General features: G+C 56.2%; 1 protein-coding gene across 2 annotated transcripts; it reads left to right on the forward strand.

Annotated features, from left to right (window-relative positions):
- Positions 1 to 6,907: 6,907 nt before the first annotated feature.
- Positions 6,908 to 9,081, forward strand: TNFRSF13C (TNF receptor superfamily member 13C). Of its 2 annotated transcripts, none has more exons than XM_090272337.1 (3): positions 6,908 to 7,104; positions 7,377 to 7,700; positions 8,135 to 9,081. In XM_090272337.1, the coding sequence occupies exons 1-3, from the start codon at positions 6,969 to 6,971 to the stop codon at positions 8,314 to 8,316; spliced, it is 642 nt and encodes a 213-aa protein (XP_090128463.1). In that variant the 5' UTR covers positions 6,908 to 6,968; the 3' UTR covers positions 8,317 to 9,081. The 2 variants fall into 2 exon arrangements, with proteins under 2 accessions (XP_090128463.1, XP_090128464.1); XM_090272338.1 differs by having other exon boundaries at positions 6,909 to 7,104; positions 7,467 to 7,700.
- Positions 9,082 to 19,034: the final 9,953 nt, after the last annotated feature.

The raw sequence follows: 19,034 nt of genomic DNA on the forward strand, positions 1-19,034 counted from the left end.
ACAAAAGGGGGTCGTCCCCATACCCCCTAACCACCACCACCCTCAGCCAGCATGGGGCATACTTCTCTCTCCAGTCCCTGTGCCACGTTTTCTTTGCTACCTGGTGCCATTTAACAAGTGGCACCACACTCTCCAGCTGAGGATCTGGAAGCCGTCCAGGTGCTGGGGGAACGCGATGCTGTCCCTGCTGCCAGCCTTAGTGAGCTAGGCAGGGGCCCTGGGACGGAGAGACTGCCTCTGCCTCACGGAGCAGCTGAGCCCCCATAGTGGTGGGCAGCCTCGCCTCCCGCCCGCTGCCCCAGCCACGTGCGCTGCCCAGAGGACAGTCCAACCCAGGGAAGCCGGGGGCTGCACAGCGGTGCCGGGACTGGTGCTCGGCGCTGCGGAGGGAGAGAGGCTCTCAAGGCCTTACGCAGGTCACTTTTCCTCGTGGGCCTCAGTTCCCTCATCTGTAGAATGGAGTCAGGCTAATTAATGTCTTTCTCTCCAGCTGGTTGGGAGGACTGAAAATTAGCTATTATTTTATTTTTTAACATTTTATTTATTTATTTTTAGAGAGAGGGGAAGGGAGAGAAACATCAATATGTGGTTGCCTCTCGTGAGCCCCCAACTGGGGACCTGGCCCGCAACCCAGGCATGTGCCCTGACGGGGAATTGAACCTGCGATTGTTTGGTTCGCAGGCTGGCGCTCAATCCACTGAGCCACACCAGCCAGGGCAAGAAGCTGTTATTTTAAAATAAAGTTTGAAACAACTGTTAAGCCCTATTGGGCTGGCCATGATCCCAAGGTCGTCACACTGGAGACAGTACTGATGGGCTGCCAGTCTGAGGGGGTGGCCAGAAGCCCCTGCAAGAGATGCCATTCGCTGGACGTGGGGGCTTCACTGAGTCCACGCCCCCTGAGCACAGAGGAGGAGTGGGGCACTTGGGCCCCTGCTGCATGGATGAGGCATCCGAGACTCTCAGAGGGGCAGGGCTTGTTCAGGGTCATAGGTGCTTCTGTCCCCTCAGGCCACCTGGCTGTGGGCAGCCCCTGGGCCTGCCCCAGGGAACTCACATTTCGGTGGGAGGCGTGGGAGGCAGCCCAGGCCCTGGTATTCTGGCCCGGTGGTGGTATTTCCCATCCCTGCAAAGGAGGCGGGGCCTCCCTGGGGAGGAGGGGGCACTGCAATGTGACACCTGTCTCCTCCAGCCCTCAGGGAGCAGAGGCGGGGCAGCTGCGGGGGGTGGTGGCTGTGGCTAAGACAGGGCGGCCTGGCCACAGAGGGGAAGCCGTGTGGTGGGAAAGGACTTGGCCTTTCAGTCCCACTGACTTGGGGTCTGTGGCCAGCCTTCAGCGTCACCTGGTGCAGCGCACTTCCTGTCCCCAGCCCCAGAGCCTCTTGAGGTTCTTGTGAGGCTCAGAAAAACCAAAGGAGCTGGCACTCACTGTACCTGTCCCGTGTCTGCTGTCCACAGACAGTAGCCCCAGGAGGGCTCCTGGCTGCGCCCAGGGCCGTGGTGGACAAGGTGAGCTGGGGACTTCGGAAGTAAAGCCGGTCCTCAGCGTGCCCCTCCCCCCGCACAGCTCGTGCTGGGCCAGGCCTGCCCAGCAGGACTCGGACAGGGAGGAACCCCCTCCTGCCCTCAGTCTCCCCTGGGGCTGTAGGCAGCAGGCAGAGAATTGTCAAAGGACTTCACCCAGACACTTGCAGACCTGAGGGGTGGAGGACGAGGGGCCGAGGGAGATTGGTGGGCTGCCAGGCCCTGCACACCCCAAATCTGAGTCCCACCTGAGTGTGACCCTATGGACTGGGAGGCCACTGAGAATCAGCTCTGGGAGGGACAGTGGGGGGGGGGGGGCAGTCCCCAGAGTCCCTGCCCTGGACAGCAGGGCAGCCTGCCTTGGGGCCAACCTCTTAGGTCAGGAGGAATGCCACAGGGTTTTGGGGGGCCCTGGGGATACCCTTGGGAGATGCCTTGTCTGACTGATAATGAGCTTACAAGGCCACGTCCAGAGGGTCCCCAGCATGTGGTTCTCCTCCACTGTGCTCGGCCCCAGGCTCCTGGAGGGCCATCGTCTGCTGGTAGGGAGGGAACCCCACCGATGAGTGTGTCTTGTGAGGTGCTGGGTGAGCTGGGGGCCAAGGCTCTGCCTGGCTCATCCCTGATCCTTCCGAGCTGCTTGCTTTCCTCTTTGTAAAGTAGAATGTGGTGCCACCTGCACCACAGGGTTGAGGCAAGGGCTGTGGGGGTGGGCGGGGTGCAGGGTTAGGCGTGGGGGAGGGTCCGTCCTGTGCTCCTCCATGCCCCCAGTTGCTGTGTCACTCCCTGGGCCTTGTGCACTGCCCCCAGGTGGCCTCAGGGATTCCTCTCACCTCCAGCCTTCTGTTCCAAGGTCTCACCAGGCCTTCCCTGACTCGCTGGCACCCTTTCCTCCTGAATTTTCTCCCTGGCACCTCTCACCTCCTAACGGTTTCACCGTGTGGCTTTTGTTAGGTTTTGTCTCCGTGGTTCCCTGCTGTCTCCCCAGAATGAGTCCTGAGGAAGGGGTGGCCCCTGGGGAGGGTCCCTTCTCCTCTCCCTCCTACCTTCTCCCTCAGCCTCACAGCTTCCTTCCACCTTCCCACCTTCGGGCCTGGCCCCCAGGAGGTGGGGACTCCACTCCCCGTGGCAGGGAGCCCAAGGGACTGGGGGCTCCTTTCTAACCTGACATGGAGGCATGAAGGACCCACATTCCCCATCCCCAGGGCCCCCTCGGAGTGCTGGATTGTGTGTGTGCACAATCGAGCCTGGGTGTGTGTGTGTTGGCGTGCGTGTAGGTACCGGGAATGGGGGTAGCTCAGGCCTGTGGAAACCTGGGTGTGGATTTTGTAACCACTTCACGGAAGAGCATGACCTGCCCTTGTGTGGCTTGAGTTCAGGGGGAGAGGGGCGGGGTGGGGACTCTCTTTGTACTGATCCCCCTGGTTCTCTTCCAGTGTCCTGAGGACCAACAGTGCATTTCTCCCACTGTCCCCGGTGAGGGGGACTTCCTAGCAGTATCCGGTTTATCAGAGCTAAATATTCGAGAAGGCACAGGGAATCTATTCTGGGGATGCGGGCAAATGAGACGGAGCGAACAGGGACTGGTGGGGATGGGAGCGGCTCCCACTGTGCAGCTTTCGTCACAGAGCACAAAACCTGTTTCTCCTTTATTTATTTATTTGTTTGTTTGTTTGTTTATTTTTTATTTATAGAGCAAGGGGAAGGGAGGGAGAAAGAGAGGGAGAGAAACATCAATGTGTAAGAGATATAGCAATTGGTTTGCACATACCCCCAACCGGGGACCTGGCCCACAGCACAGGCAATTGCCCTGACTGGGAGTCGAACCCACAACCTTTCTGTTTGCAGACAGGCCGGAGCTCAGTCCACCGAGCCACACCAGCCAGGGCGAAAACCTATATGTGCATTGGAGAATTTAAAGGCACGACACAAGACTACAAAGAGACTCCCAAGTGAAGAGAAGCAACACCCTCCCACCCCCCAGCCCAGGATGGCAGGGAAATGCCTGTTCTTACTCAGAGACTCTATTGTTTGAGGGTTTGTTTTTTTTTTCAGGAGAATTCGTTCAGGTATTACTCACAGAATTACATATAAAGCTAATTTTGGGCTAAGTATAGAGTGCATTCTGGGTCTTAGAGCACTTCGTCTTGCCCCGAGGGACTGCCCCCACATAACACCAGGCTGGTCCAATAGGCCCTGAGTGTCCTCAGTTCCCCACCCTGTCCCTGAGCATGAAGGCACAGGCCACGCTTCACAGCTGGCTGAAGACAGACCCCGTCCCGGGCCCCTCACATGTGCTGGGTCATCCTTCATCCCTCACAGCATCTGAGAAAACAGACTTCATCACAGTGCTAGTTGTCAGAGCCCCTGGGAGGGGGTTTAGGGGAGATTTTGGGGATAAAGATCAAGGGAGACTCCCTTCTCCCTGACAGACCCCCAATTAATCATCCTTTTAAAAAAAACATCATCAGTGAATGAAAATTTGAGAAAACAAAGAGCCAGATTTAATCAGAAGGATTTTTCAGCAACATAGTCCCTTAGTTTCTACTCAGTAATACATTGAGGTGATGATGTCAAGTTATCGAAAGTAAAAGCTATTAAAAGCCCTGGCTGGTGTGGCTCAGTGGATTGAGTGCTGGTCTTCGAACCAAGGGGTCGCTGGTTTGATTCCAGGTTGGGGCACAGGCCTGGGTTGTGGTCTGGGTCCCCGGTTGGGAGTGTGCGAGAGGCAACCACTCATTGATGTTTCTCTCCCTCTCTCCCTCTCTCTAACAATAAATAAATAAAAATATATTTTTTTAAAAAGAACAAGGAAAATCTGTGAGAACCACATCAATTTTCAAAACTTGAACTCTTCTCTCTTAGTCACATGTCATAATCAGAAAGTGATGTGGAAGACTTGAATAAAGAACTTAAATGGGGGAAAATGGGACAACTGTAATAGAAAAATTAAAAAATAAAAAAGGAATTCATAAACTTAATTGCTATGAAAAAAGAAGAGAATACCCTGAGGAATGACCTAACATTTAGCACATTGGTCTGATGGTGAAATTTCTCTCCTTGACTGCTACGTCGTCCAAGCAGAGCTTTGAGGCCTCCCTGCCTTCCCCATTTAGAAGATGCAAGTAAAAAGGTTTGCCCAGGGTCAGGCACCTGCTCACCCCACCGATGCGGACCCAAAGGGCCTTTCACTGTTGCTGGCTTTGCCCTTGGCACCCGCCCTGTGCAGGCAAAAGGTGGCACCCAGTAGACATTTGTGTCCAATGAGTACCCCTGCTTCTCCCTCAGGGCCACCCACGTGCAGGAGTGCCTATCTACAAGTCCCGCTCTAGCTGGAGCCCCTGATGGTCACCTCCTCTGCTCTCTGCCTGAGGAGTAAGGGGCGATTCATATAAATGACCCCAGACCTGGCCCGCCCTCTCCCAGGATGAGGGTCCCGCTCCTGGGTTCCCACAGGCTTCCACCTGCTCTGCCTGAATGGATGTCTGAAACAAGGTTTAAGTGAGCTCTGCAGTCCTGAGGGTGACAGGTAATGACACCAGCGGGGATGGGGGCGGGGATGGCGGCCACATCTTCTCCCTTCACCCCAACCCCTCTGCCTGTAGCAGGGCCTTCCCTGCCTGGGCTGCTCCCCTGGCTCCCGGCCCCTGCACCCCCTCACCACACACCGACACCCACACCCACCGCCCACTTCTCCTTTGCAGCGGCCCCACCGCCTACACCTTCCTGCCACGGAGTTGCTGGCCCGTGGGCCAGGGCTGCGGAGGCAGTGGGTCAGGGCTTCTCAAGGCTGGCTGACTTTGGGTTCTGCGTGAGTCCTTGGGGCCCCCCGAGACAGAAATCTGGGAGCAGCCTTGCTTCCCTTACTCCACAGCATCACTCATTTCTCCTGAACAGCAGCCCCGGGCCATGGTGCCGGCTTCCTCCCTGCTCTGCTCACTGGTCCGGTCTCCAACCCCATGGCAGCCAGAGTTCCGGTCCCATCTAAAGCACAGCTCAGAGGATCTGTTTATCCACTCAGACACCTCCTGGGCTCCTCATGGCCCTGGGTGCTTATGGCTGGAGGAACGGCCCAGTTCACCTGCAGCCTCAGGCTCCTTCCCTCCCGCTCCCCTCCTCAGTGTCCCCTAAGGTAGGGGCCATGCCTGTCCCCAGAGAGAGAGCTTCCCTGTTCCCCAGTCCATGTCTTTGCCCTACTGGTCCTCTGTCCGGGAGGTTTCCCTGCTCCGTACATCTGTTCAAGAAGCACTTCTGCCCCCAAGCTCCCACCCTGTCCTCTGGACGTTTGCTTCTTCCTCTGCATCCCCAGCCCTAGAGGCATCGCAGGGCTGATAGGAGCCACTGTGAGGCACTAGGCCCAAGCTCCGTGCTGAGGGTCTGCCAGCCCCTGCCCCCAGGGACGGGGAGGTTGCGGGAGCTGGTGAGTGTGTGTGTCTGAGACTCAGTCTGAGAGATGGGTAAGAGACAAGTGGGGAGACCCAAACACTGGGGAGTCAAGACAGACAGAAGGGGCCACAGTGAGGCCCAGAGGGGGGCAGCCCAGGACACACACGGTCCTGGACAAAGGAGCTGGGGTCATGGGCCACCTACTGGGCCTTGGTCTGTTTGTCCATCTGTTGACCTGAGTCTCCCTTCTGCTTAGGATCTGGAGACTGAGCTGTCTCTGGACCCTTGGCTGCCCATCCCCTGCCCACTCCAGCCGGAGGTTCCTGGCTAGCCTACAGATCTGTGACGTTCCCCACGCAAAGCCCTGCGCCCTGCGCAGTTAGTTCCCCAGCGCCTTTGGCCAGAGTCCGAGCTCCTTAACCCTCAGTCAGGGCTCCAGGCCAGCCCTCTGCCCTCCATCGCTCGGCCTGGAGGCCCTTGCTCACACTGGGCCCCTCCTCTATCCAGCTTTCCTAGCTAGACCCCACTCCATCCAGCAAATGCTTCCTCGTCTCCACAAAGCTTTCCTGTGCTCCATGGTGGTGAGGACCTGCATCGGTAGTCCCTCAGGAGACATCCAAAGTGGGCACTCAGGGTGCGTTTGATGAACTGAACCAGCTCTGCCCGGGAAGGTCCGGAGGGCTCCCCAGAGGAGGAGGCAGGTGTGGGGAGATGGTTGGAGGTCCCTGGGAGCTGGACAGAGGAGGCCTCCCAGAGGTCTGTGCCCAGGAGCAGGCCCCCAGCAGCCCTGGTCCCAGTCCCAGCCGAGGGCTGCCCCCCCCCCTCCCCAGGCGGCTGGGGGTGATGCTTGAGTGGCCGAATGGAGGAAGCACAGGTAGAAAGAGAAGGTCTGGGGTGCAGGGCCCTGGGGCCCTGGCTGAGAGTGGTCCCAGGAGCCGTCCCACACCAGCAGGCAGGAGGGCGGGGCGGGGGCAGGGGTTGGTGGCCCCTCCCAGTTTCCTCCCGGTGGGGCAGCGGAGGCGACTCAGTCCCGGCTGGGTGCGCGGCGAAGCGGCATCATGCGGCGCGCGGCCAGGAGCCCTGGGGTCAAGGGCGGGCCGGACCCCACCAAGTGCGTCTCGCCTCAGTGCTTTGACTGGCTGGTCCGCAAGTGCGTGGCCTGCAGGCTCCTCCGGACGCCGGAGCCCAGACCGGGTAAGAGCCGACTCACTCCGAAGGCTGCTCGCCGCCGGGCGGCCTCGGGAGAAGGGGGCGGGGGCGGCCACTACGGGGCCACCCCTGGGCGAAGCCGAGGCTCAGCACCGCCCCTCGGGTCCCAGGACCAGGGTGAGGGGGCAGAGTTGATGGGCTGTGGGCAGGGGCCCGGGCGGAGACCAGCCGTCACCACGTGGCTCTCACCGTCCGTCTCTTCACCTCTCTGCGCGCCCCCCCTCCACGCCCCACCATCCCTGCCCGCCCCGGTCCAGCTTCGACTCCCTCCGACCCTGTCCTCTTCCCTGGCCGTCCCTCCCCGCTCTCCGTCCCCTGCCCTCCCTCCGTGCCCTCTCCGCCTGTAGTCGAGCCGAGCAGCCTGGCGCCCAGGACCCCGCTGCAGCCGCAGGAGTCGGTGGGCGCGGGAGTCGCCGCCCAGGCCGAGCAGGCGCTGCCGCTGCCCGCCCTGCTCTTCGGCGCCCCCGCGCTGCTGGGCCTGGCGCTGGCCCTGGTCCTGGTGGCCCTGGTGACCTGCAGGCGGCCGCGGCCGTGGCCGTGCGGGCCCGCCTCCCCGGAAGCCGCGGACAGAGAGCAGGACGGTAGGTGCCGGTCGGAGAGGGTCCCACCGTGAGCGCTGGGGGCAGTGGGAAACGGGGGACTGCGCGGCTGTATGGGGGATGCAGAAGCCGGGGGGAAGGAGCTGCTCTGAGGGTCTCGGGCTGAGACCCCTGTTCAAGTGTGGGCCACGGCGGTGGCCTCCCAGACTTACAAGAGGGAGAGAGGGGTCTGCCCCGTCCTCCCCGGAGATGGCCAGACCAGCTGCCACACTTCCTCTCTCCTCTGTCAGCAGCCCCGCGACGCTACCCTCTCAGCACTTCCTGTCCTCAGGGCTGATCATGTGTCGCCCCTCCCCTCCACAGTGGGGCTTCCTCCACTTACCTCTCCGTGGGAGGGCCGTTCTGCCAGGGAGGCTTCCAGAACAGGGATGGAGAAGGCTGTGACCCCATCCTGACCCTGCATTCCCCACCTCCAGAGCCCCTGGACAATGTCATCGTCGTCTCTTCTGGATCCCCTGATGCCACAGCTCCCGTCTGGCCTCCACCCAGAGAAAACTCAGCCACCACCCCACCTGCCCACAGCGTCCCTGTGCCAGCTACAGAGCTGGGCTCCACTGAGCTGGTGACCACGAAGACGGCCGGCCCTGAGCTGCAGTAGCCATGGAGGGGGCAGGAGGTGGCCCTTGCCCTCCCTGTGGGCCATCAGCCAGGTCATGGCAGGTTGAACTGGGCTCTTCATCCTGGCATCCACTTGCCCCTTCTCTGAACACCAGGCCGCACCCCAGCTGACCCGGCAGAGCCACAGATGCACAGACCACAGGGTTCAGCTGTCACGGTGTCGAATGGCGTGTCTGCGTTTGGCTTAAAACCCGACCATGTTTGGGAGCCCTCGAAGGTTGTGACTGAGCTCCTGTGCTTTTGAGTGGTGGGGCCCTTCGAGCAGGAGGGTTTTCTCGTAGAAGGGGGAAGTCACCGTTAACCCAGAGTGAATCTAGGGAAAGGGTCAAGTGGGACGATGCGCCATTTGTAGCCGGGTGTTGTATTTCTTTAATGCTCGCTCTCGGGGGGCTGCCCTGCTTTCAAACCGATGCGCATGGCTGCCATGCTGACCAAAAACCAATTGGTGGGCTTCCTTGGGGATTTAACACAAGATGATTTTAAAACCCTGGCTGGTGTGGCTCAGTAGATTGAGCATCAGCCTGCGAGCCAAGTGTCGGTGGTTCAATTCCCATTCAGGGTACATGTCAGGTTGCATGTCAGGTCCCCAGCTGGGGGCGTGATTGAGAGGTAACCACACAGTGATGTTTCTCTCCTTCTCTTTCTCCTTTCCCCTCTCTCTAAAAATAAATAAACAAACAAACAAATAAATTTTTTTAAAAAGAAAGAAAAAAAGAAATGGCTAAAAATAAAAAAAGATAATTTTAAGAAATGGCCTGGATTGTGCTGATTCTCAGGTGTCTGTACCCCAGTGACAACCCTGAGCTTGGTTTGGTCTGCTAGGACCTATGATGCCATTTCCCTGCAGGGGCAGCTTCCAGAGCCCAGGACTTGCACTTGGGAGGAAGTCCACAGCTCTGGGGCGGGACTGCAAACTCACACCAAGGGCGCACTGACAGACGTCGCCCTCAGAGGCCACCTGGGGCCCCAGCTGCCTCCAAAGCTCACTCAGCTGTACACAGGGAAGGGCCCAGGACCTGCGGGAGGCTTCCTCATAGGCCTGTGGCCTTGAACCAGCTGGACCTGATGTCCCTTGAGCTCCCTTCCCTCTGTGGCCTGCTCACTTCAAGGACTGGGACCAAGTGCTGGGGTCACTTGAACATTCTGTGCCAGCCCCTGGGGTCACCTACCATCCAATGCAACCGCTCCTGTGACAGCGGTGCCTGGGGCTGAGACCGGCTTCCAGTTCTGGACACTACACACTGGTCAGCGTCTCCTGCCAGCCCTCCTACACAGGGCTAGACCTCCTGACAGGACTCCCCCCGGATAGTATCCTTGGCAATTCTTACAGCTCAGCATCCTTGGAAGGATCGCTGGACTGGGAGTGAGAAGATGGGGTTCTGGGTACCCTTTTGTCCCACTGTGGGACCTTGACTACATTCTGTTCCATACACCACTGCTTTTGGCTCATCTCTCCCTGCCTTGGTCTCCAACTTGCCTGGCAAATACCCGCCCTCCCTGCCTAGAAGACAGTCAGCAGACAGCAGCATTTGGAGCCCCCGGGACCTGGACGCTCACGTCTGTGTCTGCCTAGCCACTCCCTCCCTGAAGCCACCTCAGGTGCCCTTCCCTCCAGGAAGCCAGGCAGCAGGGTGAGGTCAGGTTGCAGGCAGCAGGCAGGAGGGTGAGGGGCAGTCCCAGAATGGCCCCAGTCACCCCAGTCATCCACTGTCCTCCATTGCGGGGGCAGGGGGAGTCGGAGCTGTTCCCAGCCACTCCATCATCCCGCAACCCCTGCTTTCCACTGGAGCCCCAGAGCTGGGGGCTGGGCCCTGGAGGAGAAAAAAGTGGTTAAAACTCCTCCGGTGCCCAGACATGGAAACCTCTGGCACCTCTGTGTCCCAGCTGATGAACTTCCTCTCCAGTCTGTTTCCTTTTCTGCAAAATGGCGGCTGGATGCAAAGTTCGCTTTGGCCCATGACCCTTAGAGGAAAAGGGCTGGAAGGAACCTTGGAGAATCCTCGTGCCCCCACCCCACCAGAGAAGACTAGGCATTATTGTCATCCTGCAAATAACAGAAGGGGAGTTCATTGAGAGGAGGGCAAGGAGGGGTCATTCTCCCCCTGCCCCTGCAAGGTACCCCACCTCCCAGGGGCCTCCAGGTTCTGGCCCTCTTTCCTAGGCATTGTTTTCTTTTCTTTTTTTAAACTATATTTTATTATGTTGTTACAGTATCACATTTTTTCCCCTCTCTGCTCCCCTCTGCTCAGTAACCCCTTCCCTCCAGCAATCCCTACCACCACCAGTTCATGTCCATGGGTTGTGCACGTAAGTTCTTTGGCTTCACCCTTTATTATTCTTAACTTCCCCCTGTCTATTTTGTACCAACCGATTATGCTTCTTAGTCCCTGCACCATTTCCCCATTTCTCCCCCTTCTCCCTCCCAGCTGATAACCCTCCAAATGACCCCCATACCTAGGATTCTGTTCCTGTTCTGGTTTGCTTAGTTGGATTTTGTTTTTATTTTTTAAGATTAAGTTGTTGATAGTTGTGAGTTTGTTGTCATTTTAGTGTTTATAGTTTTGATCTTTTTTTTCTTAAGTCCCTTTGACATTTCATATAATAATGGTTTGGTGATGATGAACTCCTTAAGCTTTACCTTGTCTGGGAAGCACTTTATCTGCCCTTCCATTCTAAATGATAGCTTTGCTGGATAGAGTAATCTTGGTTGTAGGTCCTTGCTTTTCATCACATTGAATACTTCTTGCCAGTCCCTTCTTGCCTGCAAAGTTTCTTTTGAGAAATCAGCTGAAAGTCTTATAGGCACCCCTTTGTTGGTAGGTCTCTGCTTTTCTCTTGCTGCTTTTAAGATTCTCTCTTTATCTTTAACCATTCAGATTTTAATTATGACGTGTCTTGGTGTGGTCCTCTTCGGGTCTAGTTTGTTTGGGACTCTCCGTGCTTCCTGGAATTGTATGTCTATTTGGGGAGTTTTCTCCAAATTGTATGTCTAAATTTGGGGAGTTTTCCTTCATTATTTTCTCACATAAGTTTTCAATTTCTTGCTCTTTCTCATCTCCTTCTGGCACTATTATGGTTCGGATGTTGGCACATTTAAAGTAGTCCCAGAGGTTCCTAAGCCTCTCCTCATTTTTTTCAATTCTTATTTCCTCATTCTGTACTGGTTGATTGTTTTTTTCTTCCTTATGTTCCAAATCATTGATTTGAACCCTGGTTTCCTTCCCTTCATCACTGGTTTTGTGTGGATTTTCCTTTGTTTCATTTGGCATAGCTTTCATTTCTTCTCTTATGTGTTTGCCATACTTAAGGATATCTGTCTAGTCTGTGAGCATCTTTATCACCAGTGTTTTGAATTCTGCACCTGTTAGGCTGTCTATCTCCTCATTACTTAGTTCTCCCACTGGAATCTTGATCCGTTCCCTCTTTTGGCCATACTTTTCCATCTCCTCAACTTGACAGGCTCCTGTGTTTGTTTGCCTCTGTGTCCCAGGTAGAGCTGTCGCTCCTGTTATGTTGTAAGGGGCGGAGCCTTACCTGTTATGTTGTAAGGGGCGGAGCCTTACCTGTTATGTTGTAAGGGGCGGAGCCTTAGGGATTCATCAGTACAGGGTGACCCGTTTCACCACCTTGTGGTGCTGTATGTGGGGCAGGGGTCTGAGAGGGAACAATACCGCTTGCTCAGCACTTGCCCCTTTTCCAGGCACTTCTCCCACTTCTGTATGGGACCGGCGCCCCTCTAACTGTTGCCCCGGCCGTCGTTCCCAGAGTGGGTGGGTCTGCGGATGTTCTAGGACCGTGGGGGCCCTTTAAACAGCAGACTCTACTGAGAGACTGGCAGTTTCTTCCTCCACCCCAACCCCCACTGGTTTGCACAGTCAGAAGCAATGAGGCTTGATTTTCCTGGTGCTGGGACCATGAGCTGTGTGGTCTGGTGAAGAGCTGGAAACACTCCCCAGGTGTCTCTCCCGACTTTTTAAAATGTGTGACTGAGCTTTCTGCCAGCCTGCCCCTGCTGCTGCCACCACACCACGTCCTCTCTGCCCCAGCTCCACCCCTCCTGCCTGTCTGGATGAGTGTTTCTTCTTTATATCTTTGTTTGCTGGACTTCCGTGGAGTTCGATTTTCTGGAACTTCTGGTTGTCTCTAGTTTTGAGGTAGTTGTGTTCCTTCTTAGTTGTGGAGGGAGACGCAGCATGTCTGTCTACACCTCCATCTTGGCCGGAAGTCCCTAGGCATTGTTTTCTAAGGAGCCTTCTCTGGGTTACCTCATTTGATATTTATAATAGCACCTGGAGGGGGGCTGTGGGTGTTTGTGTTTGCATTAAATAAATGTGTTTTCTTTTTCAAACAAATTATTTTATTTTAAAAACCAAGGCATGACCTGGCTGGTGTGGCTCAGTGGATTGAGCACTGGCCTGTGAACCCAAGGGTCATTGGTTTGATGTGCCAGTCAAGGCACATGCCTGGGTTGTGGGCAGTGTCCCCAGTTGGGGGCATGAGAGAGGCAACCACACATTGATGTTTCTCTCCCTCTGTTTCTCCCTCCCTTCCCCTCTCTCTAAAAGTAAATAAATAAAATCTTTAAAAAATAAAAATCAAGGCACACGCTTTGTAGACACTTTGGAAAGTTTGACAGCGATCTAGGATGGAGTCTATAGAGACATGACCCATAATCCAGTAACCCCAGGCCCGAGTGGTGGGTTTTCTACATAACTGAAGTCATTCTATACATAGAAGTTCATATCTTGACTGTAATGTTTGGTGTTTTCTCTTGTCGTTAAGTACTTCATAAAAAGATGAAAACCTTACAAATGTTGAAAAACTTTGCCACTGGAATATTTGTTTCCTTTCAGTTTTTACAGTGGTCCCCCCTTCTCCACAGTTTCACTTTTGGCTACCCGAGGTCAACCACGGTCTGAAAATATTACACAGGAGAGTCCAGAGATAAACTGTGTAGTTTTAAATTGCGCGCTGTTCTGAGTAGCATGATAAACTCTTGCGCTGCCTGCTCTGACCTCCCTGGGCTGGAAATCGCCCCTCGGGTGAGTGTCTCCACGCGGTACACTCCCTGCCCCCGAGTCTCTCAGCCATCTCAGCACTCAGAGCAAGACTGGCGTCCAGATCGACCTTATTTTACTTAATAATGGCCCTGAAGCACTGGGGTAGTGATGCTGGCAACTCAGATGTGCCGAACAAAAGCCCTAACATGCTTACTTAAGTGAAAAGGGGAAAGTTCTCTATTTTAATAAGGAAAGAAAATTGTATGCTGAAGGCGCTAAGATCTACAGTAGGAATAAATCTATCCGTGAAACTGTGAAGGAGGAAAAAGAAACCCGCTAGCTTTGCTCTCCCGCCTCAGACTGCAAGTTACAGCCACTGTGCATGGTAAGTGCTTAGTGAGGATGGGACAAGGTTACGTTTATGAGTGAGATGTGACAAGCCCTGGCCAGTGTGGCTCAGTTGGCTGAGCGTAGTCCCACAAACGGAAAGGTTGCGGGTTTGATCTCTGGTCAGGACATGTGCCTGGGTTCCCGGTCCTGGTGCATATGAGAGGCAGTGGGTTGATGTTTCTCTCACATGTTGATGTTTCTCTCTCTTTCTTTCTACCCCCTATCCCCTCTCTCTAAACATAAATAAAATCTTTAAAAAATGAAAAAGACATGAACAGAAAACATGTTCTGACCCACAGCAGTGCCAGAAAGCATTGAGCCCATACAGAGACTGAAGAGGGACCACATTCACGTAACTTTTATTACAGTATATTGTTCTATTTTATTATTAATGACTTGTTAACCACGTACTGTGCCTACTTTATAAACTATCATAGGTATGTCTGTGTAGGAAAAACATAGTATATGTAGGGTTCAGTACTATCATTGGCTGCAGGCATCCCCTGGGGGTCTTGGGCCCCCCGCCCCCAGATAAGGGGAAACTACTCTATTGTAAGGGAGGCAGTAGCACCTTCTTGTAAGTAAATCTTTGCCTGAGTCTGTTACCCAGAAGGAGAGTTGTTGCTATCAAAGGCCTTGACCTTTTTAAAGGCCCCTGTTGATTGAATTGCTTTTCTGCAAATCTGAACCGGTTCATGCCCATGAATTGGGATTCTATGGCCCATTTTGCTGATAGGAAAAGAGAGGCCCAGAGAGGTGAAGGGATCTGGCCAGAGAGGCGGAGTTGATCGAGACCCAGGCTCCTGTTCCTGCCCCATGCAGAAGGTCATTGACCCACGTGCCCTCCTTGAGGGACCCACTCCTGGTTTGACTTACTTTCATCACTACTCAAAGATGTCTCGCCCCAGCTGGTCTCTTTCTGCAGTAAGAGGGATCCAAGACAGACTCTGGAAGAACTGCTCTTTGGGGCGGGAACAGAGGGAAGGAGCACCTCCCCTTAGCCTGTGTGTCTGGCCAGTTTTTCCTAAAGGAGGGTCAAGGGTGGGGCTGGCTGAAGTCTCAGTTCCTCCTGGGGCTTCCTGCAGGCACCTTTCACTTCCTGCCCTGCAGCCCTGAGTTCAGGGTGGGGGTGGGGCAGCCCAGCTGGTGAGACCAGGGAGGAGGGACCTGACCCCTGACCTCCCTCTGCCTCAGCAAGGATGGCCCTACAAAGCCTTTACCTTTAGGAGCTGGTGGCACCTCACTGGCCTCTCTCCCTATCTTCAAAATGGAGCCTGAGGGCCACCCTGTTTGCGATTAAAAAGGTCATATGGCAAGTAGGGTCCCCACCTAGGAGTGCCTCCTCCTTCCTTCCCAGGCATACAGAGACTTCCTGCCCAGGGCCCCCAACTTCAGCAATCCCCTCTGGGAAGTCCGTTTCCCAGGGCTGGTCCGAGGCTCTGGCTCAGCAGGTACCACCCGGTCCCTCATCCATATATTGCCCACGGATTGCACTGGACCCCGGACACGCTTGCTTGTGCCAAGGCCACTGGGTGGTGCTGGGAGGTCAGCCCCAGACCCTGCCGCTGGGTCCTAGTCTGGTAGGAGAGTGCAGGATACAATAGCAGGGCCTTCCAGGGCCAGGGAATGTCCCAAGCCGGGGGTGGGGGTCGGGGGGCGACTAATCCAGCGTCCAGGGAATGCTTTGAAGAACAGGAGCTCTGTCCTGAATCCTGAGGCAGTTTTCCTGCTGGACTGGAGCAGGGACGGCATTCCTGCCCCAGGGGACTAGGTGCCGGGGAGAGGGGGCAGGAGGGTCTAGCAGCAGGGCAAGGGGAGGGGCTGGGGGGCTGGGCAGCGGGACCTGAGTCCCAGGACAGGCTGAGAGCCTTCCTAGCGCTGTGTCCGCCGCCCCCACCCCTGGGTGCTCCTCCAGCTCCACTCTTTGGTGTCTCACCCTTTCCTGTCCCCTCTGAGGCCACCAGACCCCTCTGGCATTCCTCTGGGAGGAATGAGTTCCTAGTTGCTCTGCTGTGGGTGGCTCAGGCCAAATGCTTCCTCACCTAGAGATGAAATCTGACCTCCTTCCATCCTGTGCCCCTCCCCGCTGCCTGGTCCTGCCCCAAGTCAGGGTGGGGTAGCAGCAACTGCCCAAGGTCACACGGAGAGTCAGGAGAAGCCAGCGTTCCGGCTCTGCTCCTTAAGGTGGGGAAGCTGCCCCGGAAACACTGGAAGGGTCCCAGCGCCCGAAGGACCTCTGAGCGTCTCTTCACTCCTTTGAGCCTCAGAGAATCTGGGGTCCAGCTCCGGCGTCCAGACGGATCCAGGGCTACCTGCGCGGCTCCTGCGGTCCACCCTGGCGGTACCTTGACTGTCAACCGCTAGGTGCTGGACCAGGACTTGGTTAGGGACCAGATGGGGTCAAGGCCAGAAGCACGGCCGGGGGCGGGGCCAAGGAGAGAGGTGGGGCTGAGGGACCCCAAGCCTCCGAGTTCCAGGAAAGGGGCGGGGCCAGAGACAAGTAGAGGGGCGGAGGGCATTGAGGAGAAAGGGAGAAAACCTGTGAGCCGCCGGAACACCGCCCACCCGACACTTTTCCAAACTCAGACCTCTGCGCTCATTCGGCGTCCGGGTCCCCATGGCCCTCCCGCCCTGAGCCAGAGGGGCCCAGATGCAGGGCATGGCCGTACTTTGGGGCAAGGTGTGGGGCAGGACGTCCCCCCGACCCCGCCACGTTCTGGGCTCTGAGCTGCGTCCCAGAAACCTGCAGGCTGGCGGGGCAGGGTGGGCGCGTCCCGGGTGGACGAGCTGTGTGGCATTCACTGAGCCTTGTCTCTGGATTCCTTTCCTCCCTACAGTCTTGGTGGCCAGCTCCGGACTTGCATGTTCACTGGGGCCTTTGGAGGGTCCTGAAGATGAAGACTAATGGGGATGCTCCAGGCAGAGGGACTAGCTGTGATATCTGGAGCGAGACTCCCCCAGGCGGGGGGTGGGGGTGGGGAGGTCTGGGGAGAGGATGGCTGGGGAATTGGGACAGGAAGCTGAGCCCCAGCTCCCAGTACCCCGCTCCTCCGCTCTCTCACGACCTCAGGAGGCCCGGCACCCCCTCCCTCCACAGGCAGCTGGAGCCTGAGTCACCAGCTGCCTCCCAGGGAGACGAAGGAGCCGAGGGCCCTCCCCTCCAGACCCTCTTCCAGTGCTGGCATTCATCTGTGCTAGCAGGGAGTCCATAGTCTTCTCCCTCCATCATGGAGAAAATGGATGCAAAGTGGGCTGGGTGTGAGCACTTTGAGACTGGCTGGCACCCCTAGGGGCGATCCCCAGCTTCTCAGCCCAGCGGTGGTGGGGGCCCCCACGAGGCTGCCTGCATCCAAGTGCTTCTCAGTCAGGGACCCGCTGGCTTCTCCCTGCAGCCCTGCGGCAGAGGTGCTAGCAGCCCATCTTGCAGATGAGAAAATGGAGGCTTAGAAGGTTGAATGGCTCTCTCAGAGCAGAAATTGCAATCCACGTTAGTCTGGCTCCATCAAGGATAAGTAGGAGCTTGCAGGATGGGAGGCTGGAAAGGAGTTCCAGGAAGAGAGGCCCACCTGTGGGAAGGTGGGGGCTCCTGGAGGACTCAGGGTGCGTCAGGCCTTGGTCAGGTGGTTAGTGAGGTGTTGGGTGTGCTGTCAGGGTGCAGAGCACCACTCGGGGCCAGGGTCCTCCACTTCTCTCTGTTTACACTGAACTAGCGGGAGGGCAGGTTTGGGGGTCATAGTGCAGCCTTCATGGCTGTGGGCCAGTCACAGCAGCCACTTCCCCTCTCTGGGGCTTGGGTTTCTCTCTAGGAAATCCCAGATCCCCTGGCCCAGGGCTGGGCAGACTGGTCACCCGCCATCTCATACGGGGACACTGAGGTGCAGCACAGGCTTTCCCAAATGTGCACAACCTCTTAGGACCCTGAGCCTTGCACAGCCAGAGCTGGGCACTGAGTGAGGGTTCAACAGTGAGGAAAGAACTTGCTTCCACAAGTGCAGCCACACTGACACACACATGTGTACACACATGCCTTGGGGCAGGGAAGGCACCATGGTCACACTAGCCTAGACACGCACGCACACTCACTCAAATTCGTAAGCGCACACACCGCACACTCAAGCTGCCAGCACTTGCAGCTGGGGGGTGGGGCAGGTGCCCTTCAGGCTCAGAGACATGGCTCCTCTGCCCGCCCCATGGGGCTCACTGCAGATGCCAGGGGTTATTTTAAGCCTGGATCAATGGACAATTTTTGGTGACACAGGCTTGGGGGCTGGCGAGCAGAGGAGACGAGGGGCAAGTGCTCTGTTGCTGTGCTGTGGAGGGAAACCTTGGGTCCAGGGAAGGCAGCCTGGGCCGGGCCGCCCCAAAGCTGAACTGCTGCATGTATAGATCCCCTTGCCCAGTACATGGCTGGGTACCTGGGGGGCAGTGTCAGCTGAATGGATGGCCAGCTCCTAGGGCTCAACCAGCCAGCTGTGGTCTATCTTTGCCTTTGCCCCCTCCTGCCCCCCCCCCCCCAGGCTGTGTGCTCATATGGAAAGGGCATTGAGTGCCTGGCATGGACCTGGTAGATGTGGCATCTCTGGTTGCTGGCTGACCACTGAACCAGACTGAGATGGGGAGGAAGCATGGGTGTGGGAGGAGCTGGAGGTTGGACCTCAGTTCCTGGGGGTGGGAGGACTGGAATCTGTTCCTTTGTTGGACAAATGGAGATTATATAGGTATGTGTACATATATATATACACATACAGGACCTGATGGGAGTTAACATGGGGTGGAAGCTGAGCAGAGCCCCCACTGATGCCAGGATAGTGGGGGCAAGAAAGGGGCTCTGGACTCTGGGCCCAGTAGAGTCACCCTATCTGGGAAGAGGCCACAGTCCCAGGAGGCAGAGACAAGGCTTTTTAAACCTGGTGCCCAGCAGAAGGGTGGAAAAGGGAGGAGAATCGGCCACCCTCAGAGCCCTGGGTAACCTAGACGGCAGCCTGGCAGTGGGTGGGGGCATTGATACAAACATATTGTGCCATGGATTCTGTTCCTTAAGGAAGCAGAAGAGGATGCACCAGCAATCATAGCTACGAAGTTCTAAGCAGAATAACAAACTGAAAGTTTGACATCAAAAAGTAAACTAAGCAAAGGGAGCCAGATAATATGGTGATGGAAGGTGATTTAAGAAAAAGGAAACTTAAAACCATTTGCAAAACAGTGTGTAAAGCTGTCACTGGTGATGGGATTAAGGCGATTTCATTTCATTCCTTTGCTCATTTATTCTGTTTTTCTCAAATTTTGTAATAAGCCCTGGCTGGTGTGG

This window comes from Furipterus horrens, unplaced genomic scaffold (assembly GCF_987537825.1).
Source record: "Furipterus horrens unplaced genomic scaffold, mFurHor1.1.pri manual_scaffold_4, whole genome shotgun sequence".
Lineage (NCBI taxonomy): Eukaryota > Metazoa > Chordata > Mammalia > Chiroptera > Furipteridae > Furipterus > Furipterus horrens.